At 23.5% G+C, this 22,893-nt stretch overlaps 9 protein-coding genes across 9 annotated transcripts; 6 read left to right on the top strand and 3 right to left on the bottom strand.

Moving 5' to 3' along the window:
• Nucleotides 1–259: 259 nt before the first annotated feature.
• Nucleotides 260–877, bottom strand: PCHAS_0608300 (50S ribosomal protein L29, putative; the record flags this gene model as incomplete). The annotated part of the gene is made up of 2 exons (XM_016797466.1): nucleotides 260–427; nucleotides 653–877. 2 exons carry the CDS (start codon nucleotides 875–877, stop codon nucleotides 260–262), a joined length of 393 nt encoding a protein of 130 aa, XP_016653416.1.
• A 633-nt stretch (nucleotides 878–1,510) lies between these two features.
• On the top strand, nucleotides 1,511–2,863 carry PCHAS_0608200 (conserved Plasmodium protein, unknown function; the record flags this gene model as incomplete). Its single annotated transcript, XM_016797465.1, has 2 exons — nucleotides 1,511–1,576; nucleotides 1,730–2,863. 2 exons carry the CDS (start codon nucleotides 1,511–1,513, stop codon nucleotides 2,861–2,863), a joined length of 1,200 nt encoding a protein of 399 aa, XP_016653415.1.
• Nucleotides 2,864–3,404: 541 nt separating this feature from the next.
• PCHAS_0608100 (conserved Plasmodium protein, unknown function) lies at nucleotides 3,405–5,747 on the top strand (the record flags this gene model as incomplete). Its single annotated transcript, XM_737643.2, has 1 exon — nucleotides 3,405–5,747. The coding sequence occupies one exon, from the start codon at nucleotides 3,405–3,407 to the stop codon at nucleotides 5,745–5,747; it is 2,343 nt and encodes a 780-aa protein (XP_742736.2).
• Nucleotides 5,748–6,334: 587 nt separating this feature from the next.
• On the top strand, nucleotides 6,335–8,364 carry PCHAS_0608000 (blood stage antigen 41-3 precursor, putative; the record flags this gene model as incomplete). Its single annotated transcript, XM_016797464.1, has 9 exons — nucleotides 6,335–6,412; nucleotides 6,516–6,599; nucleotides 6,728–6,790; nucleotides 6,938–7,258; nucleotides 7,388–7,471; nucleotides 7,591–7,698; nucleotides 7,797–7,859; nucleotides 7,956–8,050; nucleotides 8,148–8,364. The coding sequence occupies 9 exons, from the start codon at nucleotides 6,335–6,337 to the stop codon at nucleotides 8,362–8,364; spliced, it is 1,113 nt and encodes a 370-aa protein (XP_016653414.1).
• Nucleotides 8,365–8,902: 538 nt separating this feature from the next.
• Nucleotides 8,903–10,531, top strand: PCHAS_0607900 (tRNA delta(2)-isopentenylpyrophosphate transferase, putative; the record flags this gene model as incomplete). The annotated part of the gene is made up of 1 exon (XM_733003.2): nucleotides 8,903–10,531. The coding sequence occupies one exon, from the start codon at nucleotides 8,903–8,905 to the stop codon at nucleotides 10,529–10,531; it is 1,629 nt and encodes a 542-aa protein (XP_738096.2).
• A 386-nt stretch (nucleotides 10,532–10,917) lies between these two features.
• Nucleotides 10,918–11,744, bottom strand: PCHAS_0607800 (RNA-binding protein, putative; the record flags this gene model as incomplete). The annotated part of the gene is made up of 3 exons (XM_016797463.1): nucleotides 10,918–11,096; nucleotides 11,261–11,561; nucleotides 11,682–11,744. The coding sequence occupies 3 exons, from the start codon at nucleotides 11,742–11,744 to the stop codon at nucleotides 10,918–10,920; spliced, it is 543 nt and encodes a 180-aa protein (XP_016653413.1).
• A 1,185-nt stretch (nucleotides 11,745–12,929) lies between these two features.
• PCHAS_0607700 (conserved Plasmodium protein, unknown function) lies at nucleotides 12,930–14,148 on the bottom strand (the record flags this gene model as incomplete). The annotated part of the gene is made up of 2 exons (XM_016797462.1): nucleotides 12,930–13,849; nucleotides 13,941–14,148. The coding sequence occupies 2 exons, from the start codon at nucleotides 14,146–14,148 to the stop codon at nucleotides 12,930–12,932; spliced, it is 1,128 nt and encodes a 375-aa protein (XP_016653412.1).
• A 1,252-nt stretch (nucleotides 14,149–15,400) lies between these two features.
• PCHAS_0607600 (LIMP protein, putative) lies at nucleotides 15,401–16,570 on the top strand (the record flags this gene model as incomplete). Its single annotated transcript, XM_016797460.1, has 6 exons — nucleotides 15,401–15,523; nucleotides 15,638–15,711; nucleotides 15,818–15,869; nucleotides 15,972–16,016; nucleotides 16,211–16,235; nucleotides 16,557–16,570. The coding sequence occupies 6 exons, from the start codon at nucleotides 15,401–15,403 to the stop codon at nucleotides 16,568–16,570; spliced, it is 333 nt and encodes a 110-aa protein (XP_016653411.1).
• Nucleotides 16,571–18,916: 2,346 nt separating this feature from the next.
• On the top strand, nucleotides 18,917–21,268 carry PCHAS_0607500 (small subunit rRNA processing factor, putative; the record flags this gene model as incomplete). The annotated part of the gene is made up of 1 exon (XM_016797459.1): nucleotides 18,917–21,268. The coding sequence occupies one exon, from the start codon at nucleotides 18,917–18,919 to the stop codon at nucleotides 21,266–21,268; it is 2,352 nt and encodes a 783-aa protein (XP_016653410.1).
• Nucleotides 21,269–22,893: the final 1,625 nt, after the last annotated feature.

The raw sequence follows: 22,893 nt of genomic DNA, 5'->3' as shown, positions 1-22,893 counted from the left end.
AATAAAAAAAAAAGGTAAAAGCGTTGCAGAAAAAATGGCGACGCCTATATTGATATAATAAATACTATATGCATAAATTGTATATTCCTTTGATAAAATATGTATTGTTGTGTTAATTAAAAAACTGTTTGCAGTCTCATTAAAAAAAAATATTTATTCCTTTATGTCAGAAAGCCAAAGTAAATAAAAAATAAACAATTTGTATTCGCCTTTATTTTTTCTTTCAATAACCATTTACCATTTTGGAAAAATAAAAAAATCAGTTTTTTATCCTAACATTGTTATCTAAATATCTTTCATAATAAATTGTTAACAACTGAGCTAATTTTCGCCTTGCATTTTTTTCGTAATATACGTTATAATTATGCATATCGTAAAAACCTTGTTGTTGAAATAATTGGATATCTAACCTACACTTAACAATTTCCTGTGAATTAAAGAAATATATTGTTGTATTTACATAGGAGCATACGTTTTTCATTTCATTTTGGTGTGATTATTAACAGTTTCGATGATATAACCACAATATAAGTATGTCTTTATGTATTATATGGGTATAATATATGTAATCATATGTATACTATTATATAAGCCTTTAAAAAAATACACTTAGACGAATTAAAGAAATAAATGAATAAAATAATATAGTTACCTTCTCGAGTTGTTCAGTTGTCAATTTCCTCAACTCTTTAGCTTTAACTTTTTTTTTATAGCAAAATAAGGCATTTCCATATTTCCTTTTATTAAATATGTTTGATCTACAGTTTACGAATGATGGTACACAATTCCTTTGAAAATTTATTCCATGAACTAAGTATATTTTAAATATATATAAAATTAAAAAAATTAAAAAATATGGTATAAAAATACGGTTCATTTTCCCCCCTTAAACATTATATATAGTACAATAATGCTATTTATACATATAGTGATAACGCATATACTTTCTCATCTTCGAAATATTATAAATAAAATATATATATATATTAAAACTACTCTTTAAAAAAATAAGATATGGCAAAATTATGTATAATATTATGGCATTTTGATTTACCATCGCACATTTTTATTTAAAAGAAAAAAGTAAAATGTAAACAAGTAATATATTAAAATTTATGATTATTGATATGCGCACAAAATGGGAAAGGGGCACATAATATATACAGTTTTAAATGTGAAAAAAAAGAATAAAAATAAAAGCTTAAAAAATGTTGTTTGCTGTTAGCACGCCCAGAAAAAAATGTTACGTTAGAAAGCATTTTAAAATTATATATAGTAAATATACGCATACAAAGAAATAGAAAAATTAGAATCCTAAAATTATTACGAAACTTATGAGAAAGATTTATAAAAATAGGGTGACAAAAAATCAAGATAATTTTTTGATTTAAAAGTAAACCCTTGTTTTAGTAATATAAAAGGTGAAGGTGGCGTTTTTATTATTTATATTTCAAATGTAGAGCGCCTTGTGGGTATTATAATTTATGTATTAAATATTCCATAGAGAATTATGAATACACGTATATATTGGGAAACTGTATTTGGAAAACCTATATTTTCAAGTTTGATCAATTTAGTAAGCTTTTATTTTTATTATATTTTAAAGTAAATATGCATATGTCTATATATTTTTTATTTGATACGCTATTGGAAACTGTCTTAACTTATTATTTCCCTTGTTATGTTATATGAGTGTATATATTTATATTCTTTATTTTTTATATGAAAGCAATGCGCCCGAGGTATGCTAGGAAAGAGAAAATACATACATTCCAAATTAGTAGGCAAAATAAAACCCAATTTTATTTATAATAAGCAGTACAATGATTTTATATCCCTAGCAAATAAGCATGATTCTAAAAGTGAAGAAGGCAGCAAATTGTATGAAAACAATGCAAATAAAGATTTATTCGAAAATGAGTGTTATAATAATGAAGAATCCCAATGTGTAATTAAACCAAATTATGAATTAAATGGTCAAAGGAATACAGACAGATATAATAAAAAAATTCTTAAATGTTTGATTTTATTAAAAAATAAAAGAAAGAGAGATTGTGATAAATTAAAATTAATCAGCAAATACATTTTTAATAACATAAACAGTTATGATATATTTGAAATAACTAATATATTATATTGTACATATTTTTTTAGCATAATATTAAAAAAAGAAGATTTGTATAAATTAATAAAACGGCTTAAAGTATTAACATTTAATAATAAAAAGGATAGGGTTATGTATGAGCTAATTTTAAATTTGTTACGATTAAAAATACCAAACGAAACAGTAGATGCAAATTTTATTTTTGATTTAAATATATTTTTAAATAATATGTTACGCATAGTTATATTGCCCAAAGATGGAAGCACTATGCTTAATTCTAGTACCAATCAAAGTATTTCATATTTTAGCTACCTATATTTCGTAAGGGAAATACAGTTAATATATCATCATGGATTCTGTTCATGGCTTAATAAAAAGTATTTGGACACTTCTATATTACAATTTTTGAATTCATTTCAGAATTCTGTGATGCAGCAAAATAAAAATTTAGATTATCATTTTATAAATGATGTTGTTAATATTCTTTATAAATTAAATTGCCAAGTAAATTATTTGAACTTGTATAATTATGATATTCCAATTTTTATAGAAGAGTTTAATTTGATTATTGAATGTATATCTGATAAAAACACTTTTGAAGGAACGTTAATTATGACTCCATATTTTTTGCAAAGATATAATTTATTTAAAAGGCTGAATTATAAAGTTCTCCTTTTATATAAAGAATTATTACCCCAAAAAAATGAACAAGACAAAATTAATTATATTAAAAAAATGTTATATGATATTATAAAATAGTTTGTATTTTTGTTAATATGTTCCTAAACATAAAAAAAGCATTAAATGCTTGTATGCATTTTGTCTTTTCCTTTCCTATTATTTATTTTTTTTGTATTTTTTAAATATTATGCGTGCGCGTAAATATATTAGTGTGTATATAATCCAACATACTAATATAGTATGAATATATATATGGTAGATATACTATCTTTATATACTATTGAGTAAAAATATTTTTTCCGTAAAATATGTATTCATGCATGCATATTTATTCGAATTCGAGCCTATTTAAACAAATTATACTTATTTATATATGTGATGTTTATGTATATATTATACTATTCCATTTTTTATGTGACCTATTTGTTTCATTTGGTATAAAATTTTGAACTCACTGTTTTGTCTTTTTGAATTTGCTAACACATATAGGCATATACTATGCATGTACACTTATATTTACTTATATATATATATAAATTTATTTCCCCATTATTCGTTGGATATATATTATTAATAGTTTTTGAGGTGTCGACATATCATAAATGTAATATTTAAAATAATGAAAAAGCAAGATTTAATTAAAAAAAAATCGGAAGTAACAAAACCAATAAATAATAAAAAACGTTTCGTATTTAAGAATGAATTTAAATATGTAGACGCTACAAATATTTTAAAAAATATATTTTTAAAAGAGAAACAACCTAAGCCAATTTCATCAATAAAAAAGGTGCAAACGGTAAAGGGTTATATTGCAAATAAAAAAATAAACGATGTTCTTATTAAAAAAAAAAATGGTAGCAAATTAGAAGATATACAAAAAAATGTTGGTAAGAAAAATGATTATCTATATAGAGATAATAAATCATTACGAAAAGGCAATGGACGAAGCAATCCATTCTTAATTAAATCACGTTCGCCTAAAACATTTGACTTTCAAAAGCATAAGAAAGTGAGCACTTCTGTGATTCCTATCGAATCCGTTTCTACGAAGAATGATGTGAGCCTTTTTCAACGCCCCCGACGGAAAAATATAATTTATTCATCTCCCGATCCTTCAGAAGGGGAAGAAGAAGAAATAGAAGAAGTCGAATATGAGGAAGAGATAGAATATGAAGAAGAGATAGAAGAGGAGGAGGAAATAGAAGAGGAAGAGATAGAAGAGGAGGAGGAAATAGAAGAGGAAGAGATAGAATATGAGGAAGAGATAGAAGAGGAGGAGGAAATAGAAGAGGAAGAGATAGAATATGAGGAAGAGATAGAAGAGGAGGAAGAGATAGAAGAGGAAGAGATAGAAGAGGAGGAAGAAATAGAAGAAGAGGTAATAGAAGAGGAAGAGATTGATGTGAGCGAAAAAGAAAGTGCTGAAAGTGTAACAAATAATAAAAATGACGAACTGATGAAAGATACAGAAAATGAAATAAAGTGTAATATTTCAATGGACAATAAAGAATATGTAAAAATGGGCAGCGAAATAATAGTTGAAAAAAAAGTAGATAATGATGAAAATAATTTTAAAAATTATATAGATAAACTACAAGAAAAGGATCCTAATTATTTAATACTTGTAAATAACATAATGGAAAGTTTATTAAAATATGATGATTTTTATAATCATATTAAAAATAGCTTAAAATTGTACTATACTAAAAATGCGATAGATCACAGTTATTTTAAGTTGTTAACTGATGATATAAATTTTAACAATATTGATAAACAAAATTCTGAAAATATTGTCTGCATTAATGAAAATAATAATAATTTTGAAAAAAAAAATTCAGATGAATTGGACTTTGAGGAAAATGAGATTAATGAAAGAAATTACGAAGTAGATGAGTCATCAAAAATTCAAAATAACGATATGAGGAACTACAAAAACGGAATAGAAGAATATACTATAGAAAATAAACAAGACATAGATAAGGAAATAAAACGGAAAGATGTAGGAACTGATATGCTTGATATAAATAATGAAATTACAATAATGATTGGAGAAAATGAAAATAGCGAGAATGATACCAAAAGCAAGGATTATCAAATGATTGAAACAAATGAGTGTGTAAATATAAGTAAAGACAATAATAATAATGGTAATAGTGATATAGAAAACTATAGATATGCTAAATCTGAAAGTGTAGATTGCATGATAAATCATCCCAATATTGTTGAAGATACCAAACAACTTGTAACCATAAATAAAAAGGATGATAACATAAGTAAATCAGACACAAGCTCCAGTGAAAAAGAAGTTGAGGATAGTGAATATGAAGATAATGGTGATACGGAAAAAGATGACAATGAAAGTGACAAAACCGATAGTGATGATAGTAAAAGTGACGAGGGTGATAGTGAAGGAAGAGAAAAGATTATAACTAAAGAGAAAAATGAATCAGGAAGCAAAGGAAAGAGAGAAGATGAATCAACTTCAGATGAAAAAGAAAACGAAAGCTTGTCGTCATATGAAGATAGCAAAAATAAGAACGAACCTAAACTTGAAGGAAATGAAAATAAGAGGAAACACTCTTTGGAAAAAAATGAAAGTAAAGAGGAATATTTTTCTGGGGAGAGTGGAAGTGAATCTGACGAAAGTAAAAAGAAAGAAGTATCTACATCTGAAGAAAGCGAAACTGAAAGTGAATCAGAAAAAAGTGAAAAAGAAGGGGCATCTACATCTGAAGAAAGCGAAAGCGAATCGGGAAAAAGTGCAAAGGAAGGAGAATCTGAATATGAAGAAAGTGAAACTGAGTCTGAAAAAAGTGAAAAGAAAGGAGACTCTACATCTGAAGAAAGCGAAACTGAAAGTGAATCAGAAAAAAGTGGAAAGAAAGGGTCGTCTACATCTGAAGAGAGCGAAAGTGAATCTGATTATAATACAATAGAAACTCAAAGTGAAGAGGGAAAATAAAATTTTAAAGACCAAAATAATAAATAAAAGCCAATATAATTACATTATAAAAATATTCGAATATTTTATAAAATATATACAGAAATAAAGTATTGTTAAAAATGTGCATATATAAGCATTTATGATTATATTAAGCAAATGCTGATACAACAAATAAAATATAAATAATCTTATAATCATTAAAGAGTTTTAATTATTTTAAGATTTATTTTTTTACAAATTATTAATATGTAATATTTTATAGCTATTGAAGATGGAAAAATATATTTTGTATATAATTTTTTTCAAAGTAATAATATTCTTTTAAGTGTATGTACAATTATGTCTAATTATTATAAGTATTACAGTAGCGCATTTATATATGCACTATTTATTTTATTATATATATATAACTACTTGTTCTTTTTATATTAAAATATGATTTTTTCTTTATCTTTTTTGCATGCTTATTTAATAATTAAAAGAAAAGTGTTGTAATGTGTATCATGCATGTATGAGCCTACTTGAATTTTTTAAAACTTCAAATTTAACAAAATTAAACATATAAATATAATTATTCTGTTATTTTATAATAATAAATAAATAAAATGTTATATAGATTAAATTTTCTTTTATTTTGTGGTGTTTTGGCGTCACAATTTCTTCAGATAATCATGTCTGATGAAGTAGGCAAAAAATATTAAATAAATATATTGAAACATGCACTTATATATATCATAAATGGACTTTAATCATTTATTCCTAATGATATGCTTACTTTTTTATTAGGAAGTCCAAGGATGGTCGACAGATTATAAATACAACTCAAAATCGTTACCCTCAATAGAAGTTAAACTAAGTCCTCCCGAAAATGTTAAGAAAATTAACGGCATTATAATAAGAATTATATAAACAATAATATAATTTATTACATAAAAATAAAAATTTAGTAAAAAATTATTCAATAATTATGTGGGAACATTGATTTATTCTTTTTATAGCCATTACCCCAAGTTTCAGCAGAAATAAAGATTCTTGAATCTGCTAGGCTTAAGTTAGAAGAGGTACAAATGGACATAAAATAAAATGATATATAATAAATTAAAAATGTTACATAAATAATACCATATACATAAACGATGATGTGATCAAACAGTAAAATAAAAAATAAGGGAAGTAATAATTTAAATGTTTTTGTGAATAATATTTAGGGAATTATGCAAAAATTAGAAGATGAATATAATAAATCTTTGGCAAATTCGAAAATAAGAATAGACGACACAATTAAAAAAATGTTAAGCATTTTTAGTGATCCCAAAATGTTAGGTTTCATTGTTTCTAGTTCGGTAAAAACTTTAAAAAAGGATAGACTTCGAAAAGTGTCCGAACCATCTGAAGAAAATAATTTAAAAAAGTTACAAAAAAGAAATAGCGAAAAAAGTGGTCCTCTTCCCCCACCCGAACTTAGAAATCATACTTCCTTTTTGCAACAAAATTATATTAATAAAACTATACCATCTGTTAAGATATATGTGAGTGAATCTGCATAATTAAATAATCGACATGCATTTATGAATAATAAGAGTCATACCATTGTTATAGCCATAGCAACATCATTAAAAAGGTACTTTAAACTAATGTGCAATTTATAAATTTTTTAGTTATCAGAAGCAAATGAACCTAGTGCTGAAATAAAGGAAAAAATAGTGGAGATCGAACAATATAGAACAGATGAAGAAGTAGCGGTAATAAGGGATAGTTGAACTATAAGCATATACACACACAACCATATATATATGCATGAATATGAACATTGTTCATATATTAAGATTTAAATATTTTTTTATTTGTTCATTTTACAAAGATGTTTGAAACAGCAATATCTGAATTCGGGATTCTGACGGAAATAACAATTCTTGAGCTAGAAAAACAAATTCAACTTCAATTAAACCCATTCTTAGTTGATAAAAATGTTATGCTCCATTTATAGTACCTTTCTTTTTGCACTCCATTTCAATATATTTTAATATATATAATTTTTTACTGGTATTTCCCCCTATATTATAATAGATTGTCCATAGAGCATTGGAAAAGGAGTTGAAAGAAATGGGAAAAAGAGATGAAGCCGAAAAAGTTAAAGCAATACTAAATTGTATAGAGGGCAATTAATATTAAAACACTTTAAATTGGCCATAAATTATTAACATTTTTTATTTTATAACTTTTTAGGAAAAGTATCAAAAACAGTCATCATTTATTGAGGATACAACCGATGAGAATGTTGGAAATATATTGAATGTAAAAATAAGTCAAACTGACTATGGGTAATTTTAAAAGATGGAGTTCATAATTATGTGAAATATAATAGTAGTTTTTATTTATAATTTCCATTTATGTCATGTTTTTTCCCCACAATTTTAGTTACCCAACGATTGATGAACTTGTGATGCAAATGCAAAAAAGAAGAGATATTTCTGAACAGTTGGAACGCCAAAAAATCTTAGAATTACAAATGAAGTTATTAAAAGCTCAAAGCGAAATGATAAAAGACGCTCTACAATTTTCTATATCTAAAGTTATAGCACAGTACTCACCAATAGTTGAAACGATGAAATTGGAAAGTTTGAAAATGATATAAATGTAGTGACAAGCTTGTTTAAAATATTGTCAATGTGTTTTGTTCATTTATTTATTTAAATATATAAATAAATAAAAATATACATATAATAGTGATAAATATGTTGCATTGTTTTTTTAATTTTTTTTTGTTTTGTATACAATTTTATTTTTTCGCATCGTAAATATTATTACATGCATGGCTTAATTATATTTTATAAAAAAGGTAAAATATATTTTTTTATATGAATAAAATTATATTAACTAAATTAGTTTGAGAATGTAATTATTTCAAGAGAACGAAGCAGATTATAGTCTTTAATTTTTCATGTTCTTCATTCTATGCTTCTCTTGTTTTTTTTAATAATATAATAAATTAGTAATATAAAAATCAAATAAATTTACTCATGCTGAAATAATAATAGTATATACGTTTGCTTTATTTGTTTGAGACAGTTTTTTATATAAGACTATACAAAGAATATGTAGGACTATAATTGTGTTTATGTACAACGAACTGAGGAAAATACGCATATATACATTGCAGCATTAAAATCCAAATGTTTTATAAGATATATGTTTATATAATCATATACATAATTTTCTCAATATGCATTTCTTTGAAAATTAAGGCTTTTCATGAAATAAACAAAACATATATATACTTAAAAAGGAATAATAATTATACATATAATAGCAGATTATTTGGAAACAGTTATTGTATAGGTAGAAAATTTTCACCGAGTATTAAAAAGTGTTTCAAAAAGTATAATACAAAACTTTATTATAATTATAAAAAGGAAAATTACATAAAAAGAAAAGTTTGTCATAATAATAGAAGGTATACTTTTCGATATATATGCAATAAACTATTGGGTGATACAACCATTAAAAAAAGAAATGCAGTTTATTGCCAAAAAAACAAAGCAGATGATGTAAAAAATATTGAATTGATAGATGTATTAACAGGCTTAAGTGAAGACCCCTCAAAAGTGGACAAAATGCAGGATGATAGCACTTTAGCTAGTATTGAAAAAAGAGAGGAATCAAATTTAGGTAACGAAATTTTGATTGACAACCAAAAAGATGATGAGAAAAATGATTCAACATCAAAATGTAATGGTGAAATTAATTTATCATGTTTTAATATGAATACAAAAGAAAAGAAAAAAAAAGTTGTTATAATCATGGGAATAACATGCAGTGGAAAAACTCAATTTAGCATCGATTTATACAACGAACTATTAAAGCATGATATAAAAGGGGAAATAATAAGTGCTGATTCGATGCAGGTATATAAAAATTTTAGTGTCGGAGTAGCAAAAGTAGAAAATGAAGAGATGGGTGATATAAAACACCATATGCTAGATGTATGTGATAACACCGAAGAATTTAATGCTCATAAATTTGTTAATTATGCTATTCCAATTATTGAAGCTATTAATGATAGAAATATGTTGCCAATTGTTGCTGGGGGGACATTATTATATATAGAATCTTTATTGTGGGAATCAGTTGTAGATATAAAGAAAGACAATGATATTGAAATCGATAAAATAAAGCATGATGATTATACAAATAAAACAAATGACGAGCTACATGAAGAACTGAAAATGGTTGATCCAGAAAGAGCTGAAGAATTACATAAAAATGATAGAAAAAGAATTTGTAGAAGTTTAGATATTTTTTATACATTTAATAAAAAACATAGTGATTTAATAAAAATGAAGTGCCATAAAAATAATAAACTCGATAAAACGCGATATGCACCTTGCTTTTTTTATTTAGATCATAAAGATGATGGTATATTAAAAGACAAAATTGAAAACAGAATAAATGTAATGATTTCAAAAGGATTACTAGAAGAAGGAATGAAATTAAAAAAAATGCCAAATAATACAAATACAAAATTAAAAGGGAAAGGCATACGTCAAAGTATTGCATATAAAGAGTTTGATAGTTATATTGAAAAAAAAATAAATAATATTGATGATAATGATTTATTTAACAAATGTAAAGATAACTTATTTAGAAAAACATATCAATACGCAAAAAGACAAAGAAGATGGATATTAAATAGATTTGTAAAAAGATATAATATCCCATTAAATGAAATAGATGTATCAAAAAATTATGAACAACAATTAAGCAATGCAGTGAAAATTGTATTAGATTTTTGGAAAAATTAACAAAAAAAAAGGATAAGAAAGAAAACTATTAAAAATGTTTCATTCGATATATATGCTATGAAAAATGTACAAAAAAAAGAGCGGGATGGAACGAAAATCCATATTTCTACACACTAGTGTGTATTTTATTTTGTTTCTTTGAGATTCATATATTGTTTGTTAACCTCTTTGAGTATTTTGATATTATTCATTCATTTGATTATTAATTTTTTTTGTGAATTAATTTTTTATTCTTTATGCTAAACTTTCAAATAACTTTTGATAAATTATGATTATATATTTATATATATGCAAGTCTGTGACTTGAGAAATGGTTAAACTTTTGATCACAAAGTCGTTTTCAAATAAATTATACTTATAAAATATGGCGACTCGGGAATGTGATATTATGTGGGTGGCTTATATATATTACATATATGCTTTTTTTGTTCTAAATAATCATTTTTAAAAGCTTCTGTTAAAATTATATTTTTTTCTCCCAACTTTATTCCTTGATAATTTAATAAAACAATTGTTGCATCCTCAGCTTTTTTAAATTTCAAAATTCCATGTCCCATGTTTCTTCCTATAAAAAATAAATTGTATTGGAATAATGAGGCGAAGAAATAAAAGGCTAAGGTTCAAAAAATAAAATATCAGGGTACACAAAAATAGTAACATATGTAACATTTGTGGAAATCGTAATATTTGCTACATAGGTATTTATGTATGATTATTTATTTTCATTACCAGTGTATCTATTCCTTTTTATTTGAGCTACACAACTTCCAATACCAATAAAATAGTTAAAAAAATGAGTAACATCTTGAGATGATAATCTATTGTCCAAATTACATATAAAGAGAAAGTTAGCACCGCGAGTTATTGGATTTGCTGTATACTTATTTAATTTTACACGTTCTCTTGTTAATTCTTTTATATGATTTTCTCCAGAATCTCTAATATATGGCATTGTTTTGAATTTTCTAAAATATTTCGCCCTGTATAGCCGAAATTGGCTACCATGTAAGTTATCGTCCCCCCATTTTATCTACATAATCAGCGAAAATAAATGAATTAAAAATATATATACGAAAAATATGCCTATTAGGGAAAGCAAAGGATGAATGACACTGTTATGGGTATACCAAAAAATACATTTTCTAGTTACCTTTTTTATCATAAATGACTGAGTTAGACTTATGAACATAAAAAGGATCTTCAAAATTATCATGGCTTTTTTAAGAAAAGCATATTCTATTTATTGATATAAAAAATTTTGTAAAGCATTACAAGTATTGTATACTCATAATTTTTAAGTGAATTATGCTTCCTTTTGTCATATTTAAAATAATCAAATTGGTAAAATAAAACATGCCATTACATATATTTCTATTTCCTCATTTTCAACTCATGATAAATGCTATCACACATTTTTTCATTTACTATATATGTGGATATTTGTGTATTTTTCATAAAAAAATATGCTTTTAGAACACAAGTTACAGTGATAATTGAACTTAAATGGAGTATTATTTTATGCAACTGAAAATGCTATTCATTTATAACAGTTTATTTATTTATTATTATTTTACTTTAAGTTAAAAATTATGATATTTTTAAAGTTATAAAAAATAAAATAAATGAGTATGAATTTAAAAGAAATATATCATGAAATAAAATCTTCAAAAATGTAGGTGATATATAATATATATATATGCATAATATCATAAGGAAAATTGTGCTCACGCATTTTTTGTTTATTAACACATCCCCCGAAAATAGTATGTAATAAAAATTTCTAAAATAGGTAAGGAAAACAAAATAATGGATCTACAGAAGGAAACAAAATGGATGAATAGGAAGAAGAAACAAATTTATAAATTAATATATTTTATATATGTGAGGGCAAAAAGTGTTTTGGAGTGATAATGGCCATTATCTCTTTTTTCTTACTTCTTTATCTTTGATTTAATTTTATTTTATCTTTGTGTTACAAATAAATATATATATTACATACAACAATTTATTTTAATGTGTTTTAAAAGCTTAATAAAGGTATATTTTTAATATGCATTTTTTTGGTATATAGCTTTTATTTAATGTAGAATATAGTTGTGTAAAAATCAAATTCAGGGGAAAAATATGTAACACATTTGAAAATAGTAAACAGGTGTATATATATACGATATAAAATATAAAATGTCGGAAATATAAAGAATATGGACACACAATATATAATCATCTTATGTACAATGTAAGTATTATTTTAATGGGTCTTACCAAAGCTATCATATATTTCAATTTACTTATATTAATGGGTACTCACCAAAAAATATCCACAAAAAAAGTATAAAAAAAAAATTTTTTTTTTTAATAAAATAATAAAATAGCAATAGTAAGAATAAGGTAAATTCCTTCATTGTTTGTATGCCAAATTTATGGAATGAAATCGTTCAACTTTTTGAAGACGAATTTTTTCATTTGATTTAAGGTCGCGCATATATTCATCGAATTTATTAATATCCATTTCTTTTTTTGAATTATGTTTTATATGTTTAACGAATATATTTTTTGAAGTTGAAGATTCAAATTCAATAATCAAAGGTTTTATAAAATCGCTAGATTCTACAACAATGGAATTGCATGCTAATATATATTTTAAGTTTTCATTTTTACATAACTCTGCAATCATTCGTTCATTTAATATAATATTATTAATAGATTTTATATAGAGATATCTTAAATACGTTCCCTTTTCAAATGCAACAGCATCACATTTATAATTATAGCACAATATAACTTGAATTTTTTCTTTATTCGATAAAAAGTAAATATTAGTTTTTATTCCTTTCATTAATGTTTTGGAAGGCAATATTAATGTCTTATTTTCAGGTGGAACTTCTTTTTTTTCTTCAACTAAGCTTTCTTCCTTTTCTTCAACTAAGCTTTCTTCCTTTTCTTCAATTAAGCTTTCTTCTTTTTCTTCAATTAAGCTTTCTTCTTTTTCTTCAATTAAGCTTTCTTCATTTTCTTCAACAAAGTCTTCTTCCTTTTCTTCAATTAGGTCTTCCCTTTTTTCATCTTCCACTTCGTCGAATAATCCATAAAATTTATCATCCTCAGTTTCATTACTACTAATTAAAGGCTCTGTTTCGTCGTCTATTGTACTTTCTTGTATCGATGCTGTTTCGGAATAATCTTCAATGGTATCTTCACTTTCAGTAGTTGATTCATTTTTTTGAATGTCACTGCATTCTTTATCCATAAAGGAAGAATATATTCTTTTTCTATATGCGATAGTTTCTACATTATTTGGGGGAGGTATATATGGATTTCCTGATTAAGGTAAAAAATATAAAAAAAAATAACAATAAAAAAAATATAATGATATATTATTTACTATTATCTAATATGAATATAAACTTACTAATATCTTTGTTCCTAGGGGTAGGGAATGCACATGTGCATGTTCTAAATAAGATCTCTTTTTCGTCTCTGTTTGAAATATCTACTACTCGTCTATAGTGGCCATTTACCAACCGAATCAATTTTGTTTTACTTGGATTTTCAGTCCTTGTATTATAAACACTTACTGTGTTGGATTGTTGTTGTGTGTTACTATTGGAATAACTCATTTTTACTCAAATGATAAAGAAACATAAAAAAGACACCAAAATGTAAAGATTAATTTATTAATTATTTTATATATTATTTATATAAGCATTTGTTATAAACACATATTTTATATGTAAGCATATTTGTTTATGTGATTTTATAAAAAAGAAAAATGGTATTTATTTTAAAATTTTAATAAGCAAAAAAAAATTAAAAAGGGTGATGTTTTTTCAGATTTTGTTTGGGTTTAGTTTGAATTTAATTAATTTATTTTTTTTTATAACCATCCTAATTAAAATTAAGTAAATAATGTGTCTTTAAATAGCTCTATGACATGCATGATTTGAAAGAATATAGTATGATGTTTTGTGGCTATTGGTTATTCGAAAAAACCATATGGTTTTATTTTAAAAAATATTTTTACAGCTATATTGCATGTAAACATGCGATTTTTATATGTGTTATTTGTTTTTATATATAAATCCAGACATCCATTTTGTTAATATTACATGCTTTTTTAAGTATAAAAAATTGTTTGCAAATTTTAATTCCTTATATTTTTTAAATTAATATATTGTCTTACTTTATTTTGTCATAATTTTTTCGTATTAATTTTCCACCAAGCACTAAAATGTTTCACAAACCACAGGGGACCACATTGTGAACAACACATATATACATTTATATTCCTGTGGTTTATTTTTATAATTATTGTCTATTCCATTTTGTATAATCTTAATTTCTTGTAAGGGGATAAGGAGATAAAACGTAGCTAAAGATTTTTCGGAAAAATATATATTGTTTATGCTATTGTAATTTTATTTCTGTTTGTAAATAAAAATTTCCAACTAAAATTTTCCTTATATTATTCATACACGATTGTGTTACAAATTGGTAATCAATAAAATAAAGAAGCTCGTTCATAAAAAATGTAAAAATATATAAACAATAAAATAAATAATGTCTCTTAATTAGAGTATATACACACAAGAACAACCTTGTAATGCTTATCATTAATTTGCCTACTTTATTAAGGCTTGTAGGATATAAATTGTCTTCTCTATATTTTTTCCATTATTATTTAATAATTTTGAATTTTTCAAAAAAGTAAAAATTTTGAATATATTATTATTCTTATTGTAGTTATTTAGGTAAGTATTATAATGCTGCTGTTTTTATTTAGGTTATAATTATTTTGATTATTGTTTAAATTTATTATCTTTGTAATTGTTTATTTATTTTGTGTTATTTTACTTTTTAAAAAGAGAAAAAATGGTGATAAAATTAATTTTTTTATTTGTGTTTTTTTTAATGTGTCTTAATTTAAAACATGCATTAACAAAAGTTGAGAATGAAAACAAGCATAGCACATTTCTTCAAATCGATAGGGACATGGTAAATTAACATATTTATAATTTTCTTTTCTTATTTTTTAAAAATATGATATATCTACTTTTCATTAATCCTATTGTCCCACATTTAATATTAAAATATAATTTCAAAATTTAGAACGAACCACCTTATCCCGTGATTAATGTTCATTATACCGAATCCCCCTTAAGTGGGGACCTAGTAAAACAAATGTTAATTTAAAAAATATAAAATAAATTAGTTATTCCATAGTATAAAATAATATATTTACACTGTTAGCACTAAAATAAGAAAAGCATTCCATATTTTTTTGTATAGAGAAAACAATAGACATATAGAAAAATATGAAACCCAAAACTATTTTAGAAAGGTTTATTTTTATTTCATATAGTTATTTCATAAATGTATATATACACATGGATACATATATTTCATTTGTCTTTTTTCTCTTTTGTATGTAAAAAAAATACAGGGTCTGGCGTCGAATAAGTATTTCATGGATTACTCACAAAACCAAGTATAAAAAATGCATGAACAATACATATAGTGCTTTCTCTAATAACCAAATTATAACATTAATTTTGTAAATAATGAAAGTTCCATTTTTATGTTTTTATTTTGAAAATGATGCATAGATATATATATTCATGTTAATATGCATTTTAAATTATCATCCCCTTTTTTATATAATATTTTAATTCCTATTTATAGAAAAGCCAACTGGAATTGCTAATTAGTACAATATAAAAGATAGATATAAAGAAATCAAAATAATACATAAAAAAATGCAATAGTAAATTATTAGTTTCATATTTATGTTTTAATTGCATTAATCGGCATGCGAACAAATAGAAAAATAACATATTTCTATATAAAAAGTTACATAAGGATATATATGGCAATGTGTATCTCTCCTTCATATTCATCGTCATTTCGCTCTCTTCATGCATGCTTGTCTAACTTCCATAAATGTATATATGGGAGTATTATATTTTATAAATATATATTTGTAAAATGGTAATATACTTTCCTCATTTCCACACATTTTACACATTAGATCTAAATGGATAACCTTTATTATAAAGAAATAAAAGCATATATTTTCCTCCCGTTTTATTTCAAGAATTATTTGAAACTTCGATGATTTAATATATGTAATAGTTAATTAAAAAAACATATACCATTTTCTATAACTTTCGAATTATGTAACTATAATTCCTTTTTTACATTTTTTTATGTGTAATGAAATCGTTTTTCCTGCTTTATTTTATACTTTGTCTTAAACCATAACGAAAAAGAATACAAAATGTATTAGCTATATAAGGTATTGTTTTGTTGCCAAAACGAAAATGTATACAAATACAATTAAAAGATTAATTTAAAAAATAAATAAGATAAGAATAGCTATTAATACGGGTATGTAGGATTTATAGTTTAAAATGGTGAAACATATCTGTGGTAAATAATTTTTTTATAGAATTATTCCTTTTTACATATCATAGTGAAAAATATTGATATTAAAAAAATAAAACACCTTTAGTTATACAAGTCTTAATAGTTAATTACAACATCATATATTTTCATTTCTTTTGAAATGGGATATAATTATGAACAAATTATACTCACTATATTTTTTGTGTGCATATTCTATGAAAAGTAAACGGATATATCCTTAGATTTAATTTAACATAAATATAATATTTTTAAAAAAAGAAAATCAATTATACTTTTAGAAATTTTATAAAATAGATGAAAATTGTGTCAAGATAAGTTGCATTTCGAAAAATAGTAAAATACTATTCAAAAATTATTATCATTGTGTACATTCGTTCGACAACCATTAAAAGGGTTAGTATTGTTTACATTTTTCATAAAAATTATTCTATATTGTTTCGTTTTCAATTTGTTATATTGCAATGATTCAAAAGTAAATATATGCTAATAGGGTGTTTGTGCATGGGTATTGCTATTATATCGATGTTTTATATTTTAATTAAATACATGTTTTTTTAATATAATATTTTTTTTATGCACATATTCTCACATGAATTTTCTATTCTGAGTAAATTAAAATTTTTAAAAAATGTGTTAAACATTCTTCTGTTTTTTTCTATATGCATAATATATATATTAATATAATTATTTCTATTAAGATAGATTTTTTAATGTTCTCATAAAGTTTGATTGTGTTTTATTATCTTAATATTTCATTGTTGCATTTATTTATGTTTATATATGTAAATAGTTATGAACGTATGAATGCGATAATATACAAAGTAGTTAGGAGTCTCATGAAAGCTAAATAAATGATAATTATATATGTTATTCATAAATATATTATGTGGGAAGATTATCTATGGTATATTAAAATTTATGCGAATTAATTGCGCGTAAATATATGTTATATTATTTTTAGAATATTTATAAAAAATATATATATTTTTTTATATAGTTATTTTGTATGCAAATAATATTATATGCTATAAATTTATTGCCATGATGTCCCCCTCAATTTATATGCATAGGTGTTTATTATAATCATATTTATATATATATACATATATATATTTATTTAGTTTATTAATTTAATTTTATTTACATATTTTTTATACTGTTATTATTTTATTTTTATTTATTATTTTTTACATTTATTTTAATTTAATATTAAAGGGATTTTTTTTAACAGCAACATCATGCATATGCTGTTCATCATGCTTTATGCTTATTTGTATTTTATGTAAATATATATATCGTACTGCGTACCATCTTAATTTTGAAAACATTTTTGATAATTATATAAATAAATCTTAATTGTATGGTTTCGTTTAACTATTTTTAGCTTTTTAATTTATTTAAATTTTAGCAATTTTATTTGATGTTAAAGCTATTAATATTTCATTAGTATTTATTTGAATATACATGTACTCGTTTACGTACATACATTAATATTATTTGTGAAAAAGAGAAACGCATATTAAGACATTTTTCTTTTGGGGATCACATTCGAAGCTTATGCTATTATATCAAGATGATGCATTAAATATATACATATATATATTACCGGCCTTATTGAAAGTTTATGCATTTACTATACATGTACATGTATAGCTATAAATGTATATTGTATTTGGTGTTCTAGATAGAAATGTGATAATTATCATTTAAATAAAAATTATATATTACATATGCATGAATATATATACAGAATTCACAATTTAAGTTTATATATTTTTATACGTCATATTTATATGCATTCTAGAAATGCTATGAAGTATTTATTTTATTAAATCAAAAGATATATTTACCAAATATATTGCTATTTATATATATATATATGTATTAATGCTTTAAATCTGGAAATATTTATCTTATAAATAACATAAATTTCATAGTAGGTTAAAATATTAATTAAAAAAAATGGATGATCAATTCGATGATACATATAATGAAACAGATAATTTAAAAAAAAACAACCAAATTAACACAGAAAGTGAAAATGACGACGAAAGTAAAAATAGTAATGAATTAAATAATTCAGAAGATGAATTAAGTGAAGAATTAGATAATACTAATAATAATATAAAGGTAAATAAAGAATTACCAAAAAAAAATAAAAATATAGATAACAGTGATGATGAAAAAGACATAAATACGGACTCACAAAGTGATTATAAAAGTTTAATACCCCCTAGAAAAAAAATAAAAAATATGAAAAAAGAAGATAATAATGTGGATGAATCAAGTAATGAAATGCAAAATTTTGATTCAGACACAAAAAATGATAATAACGAATCTGATAAAAAGAAAGAACTATTTAATATTAGCAAAAAAGATAAAGGGAACATAAATGATATAAAAAACTGTAATAATAATAAAATTAAAAACTCGAAAAAACGAGGTATATGTAAAAGAGAAGAGAAAGTTTTAAAAAAAAAACGATCAATAAAAGAGGATAAAAATGGTAACATTATTCGAGATTCTAAAGGCGAGGGAATGCGAGAAATAGATATAAATAATGTTATGAAGAAGAAAAAGAAAAAAAAAAATATTAATAAATCAATTAATGGCTTAAATATGAAAAATAATAAAGCCAAAAAACATAATAAAAATGTCGAAAATATTAAAATGACATTTGATGTTACTAATCGCTTTACAGTTTTGGGTTGTGATTGGGACAATATTACGAGTGCTGATATTTTTTATTTATTTGAGTCATACTATAACTTTGAAAAGGGTAAGAAGAAAACGATTGATTATAGTAAAAGTAGAGCAGTTAAAAAGGTTACCATTTACACATCCAAATATGGAGAGAAAAAATTGAAATACGAGCAAGAGCATGGACCCCTTATCAAATGCAATGGCTTAAATCAAAAAGGAAAAAACGGAGAAGCTGTATATAGAACTCGAAATTTTATTGATTGTATCAAAGATGACGAAGAAGAAGAAGGTTCTGAAGAGGGGGAGAATTACAAAGAAAACAGTGACGATGACGACGAAGAAAATAACAGTAATGATGCCGATAGTGGCGATGCATCATCAATGAAAAATAAATTTCGATACATGTCTAAAAAAGGAAAAAACAATGATGAAATAATAAGTACAGGAATTACTGAAGAAGAAAATGAACAAATTAGATTATATCAAATTCAAAGGTCAAGATATTATTTTGCATTAGTGGAATGTCACAATAAAGAAATCGTCGAATTTTTATATGAAGAATTAAATGATATGGATGCAGATTTTTGTATAAATTATTTGGATCTTAGAATAATAGATGATAATTGTTCACTTGATGATTATAAAATTAAAGAATCATGTGATAAAATTCCAGAAAATTATCAATTCCATTATTCTGTTAGTACAGTTTTAAAACACACACATGCAAAATCATCATGGGATGAAAATCCAAAAAGAAAAAAGTTATTATCAACACGATTTACTGAAGAAAAACTAAGAGAATTAGATTTAAAGGAATATTTAGCTAATTCTAGTGATAGTGAATCTACATATGAAAATAATTCAGTATCTGCTAATAAAAATTCTCTAAATAGTAGGGAAGATTATAGAAAACTCTTATTAGGAGATATATTAGCTGATGATAGCACAAAGAATAGTAAAAAGGGCGCATCCATATATAATAATAATGATTCTTTTGTAAAAGAAAGCGATGAAATTGGAGATTATGATGACGACAATGATAATAATATGGACTCTGATGACAATGTTAATAATGCATGGGCTTATATGAATTCAGATAAAGATTCGATAAGCGATGAAGATGTTAAAGATTCTTTAGTTAATAAAAATAATAAGTATAACGATTCAAATAAATTTAATAAAAAGGGTAAGGCAAAAGGAGAGTTTGCACTACCTGATAATGACAGTGATAAAGAAGATGAAGTTATTCAAGTATTTAAAAACATATTAAAGACTAAAGAAAAGAAAGAAGACAACAAAACACCATGGGAAAAATATTTAGATAAAGTCAAAGAGAAAAAGAAATTAAAGAAAAAAGCATACTTAGAATCATTGAAACAAAAAGATGAAGAAATAAAAAAAATTATCACTAAGAAAACAGTTAAGAGAAAAAAAGATGGCACAATTAGAAATAACAATGATAATGTTATTGAAAAAATTAAGAGCCACCATGCACTTGATGGAAGATTTGCAGATTTAATTAAAAATAAGGACTTTAATTTGGATATTACAAACCCGAATTATAAAAAAACGAAATTTAATGAGGAAATCCTTAAAAAAAAAAAATTATAAACACAGATCTATAACTTTTGTGTGCATATGTAAATCGCATAAATTAACAAAAATTAAATTCTATAGTATATGTATTATTAGCTTATTAATATGTGGAATTTAGAAATATACGTAATATGCATACATTGTACATGTCTATTTATAAAAATACCAAAAATGTGTTTAATTAAAATAAGACAAATGTACAATTGGGAATTTTTTTTAATTTTTTTATTATTGTTTTTATCATAATCGTATTATATCGTTTATGGTATTTTGTTTTATTCCTTAACCAATTACTTATACACCTATATTATGTTTAAGTTTCATGATTTTTCACAGAAGTATTTTAATGTATATTGAAGCAATATTTTTTATATCAATTTTATATATTAAGTAATTATTTATTTATCAAATATTTATGAAAATTTAAATATTTATTTCATATATAACTATATCTATCTGTCTATATACATAGATAGATATATTCGAATTTTTACGTTTAAATTGTTCATTTAATTAAGTTAATGCATATAAATTGCATATTCTATTTTTTTCATTATTATTCCTAATCTTTTAATGTTTCAATTTAATTATTTTTAATTTGTTATTTAAAACATTTAATTTATTATTATAACCTTATATATTTACTCATAAACAATAGGGAGTTATATTATTCCCCTTTCAAAATAATATTGCAATTTGCGCTATAAATACTATAGGTTAAAACTTTATTAAAGCGGTTAAAAGATCAATTAATAGGTGTATCGCTATATGGTCTTTAATTTATGGCTTAAATAGATATGCATTTAGTTGAAAGGGATCACTAATTGGTTTCATTTCCTTTTTTTACGTTACTCAAGAGCATTCTTTTTGTTACTTTATATATATGCATAAAAAATAAGAGATGATAGGATGCATTTATAAAGACATTTTTTGGTGTATATATAGGTCTATAAATGTTACTATGCTTTCCTTTATTACACATTTTTTCAAATAAAAATTAAGAATATATTTATGGATAAAAATAAATGTAATGATCATTTATAATTAATTATCTTTTAATTAAAATAGTATTTTTCAATGATACAACAAATATAGGAAATGTGTGTACAAGCTTCACATACAAATATATAAGACAAGGTTACTATAAAAATAAAATACACGAAAAACCATGAAAAAAAAATTATGATTTAAAAAGAAGCATATTATTACTTTTTGCATTCCTTTTTTCCCCTTTCATAGATTTATTAAAAAAATTAATAAATATTATTTCCCGTAGTATTCCTATAATATTTTATTACTCGTGATTTAATTAATTTTTTTTTTTTTTTTTTACTAACCATTTTGCGTAATGTTTTACATTTTAATTAATTAATTTCCTGCATTTTTATAAAGATTTAATATTTTATTTAAAATATTATCTTTTTTTTAGACAAAAAAAAAATATAAATAAACATAAGAAAAATATATTAACAATAACATATATAAAATTATCTTTATTGAATACTTTCTTTAAAAATATTTAATGTTTTGTATTTTTTTTTCTCCTAATAATTTATTTTTTCAGTTCATTTTATACTCTTTTAAGCTTACATTCAACTGATTAGCAATAACTTACACATTCATATAATTGTATAATAAAT

This window comes from Plasmodium chabaudi (genome assembly GCF_900002335.3).
Source record: "Plasmodium chabaudi chabaudi strain AS genome assembly, chromosome: 6".
NCBI classification, from domain to species: domain Eukaryota; phylum Apicomplexa; class Aconoidasida; order Haemosporida; family Plasmodiidae; genus Plasmodium; species Plasmodium chabaudi.
Note: the sequence above shows the minus strand (reverse complement) of the source record. Positions and strands in the feature narration are given on the sequence as shown.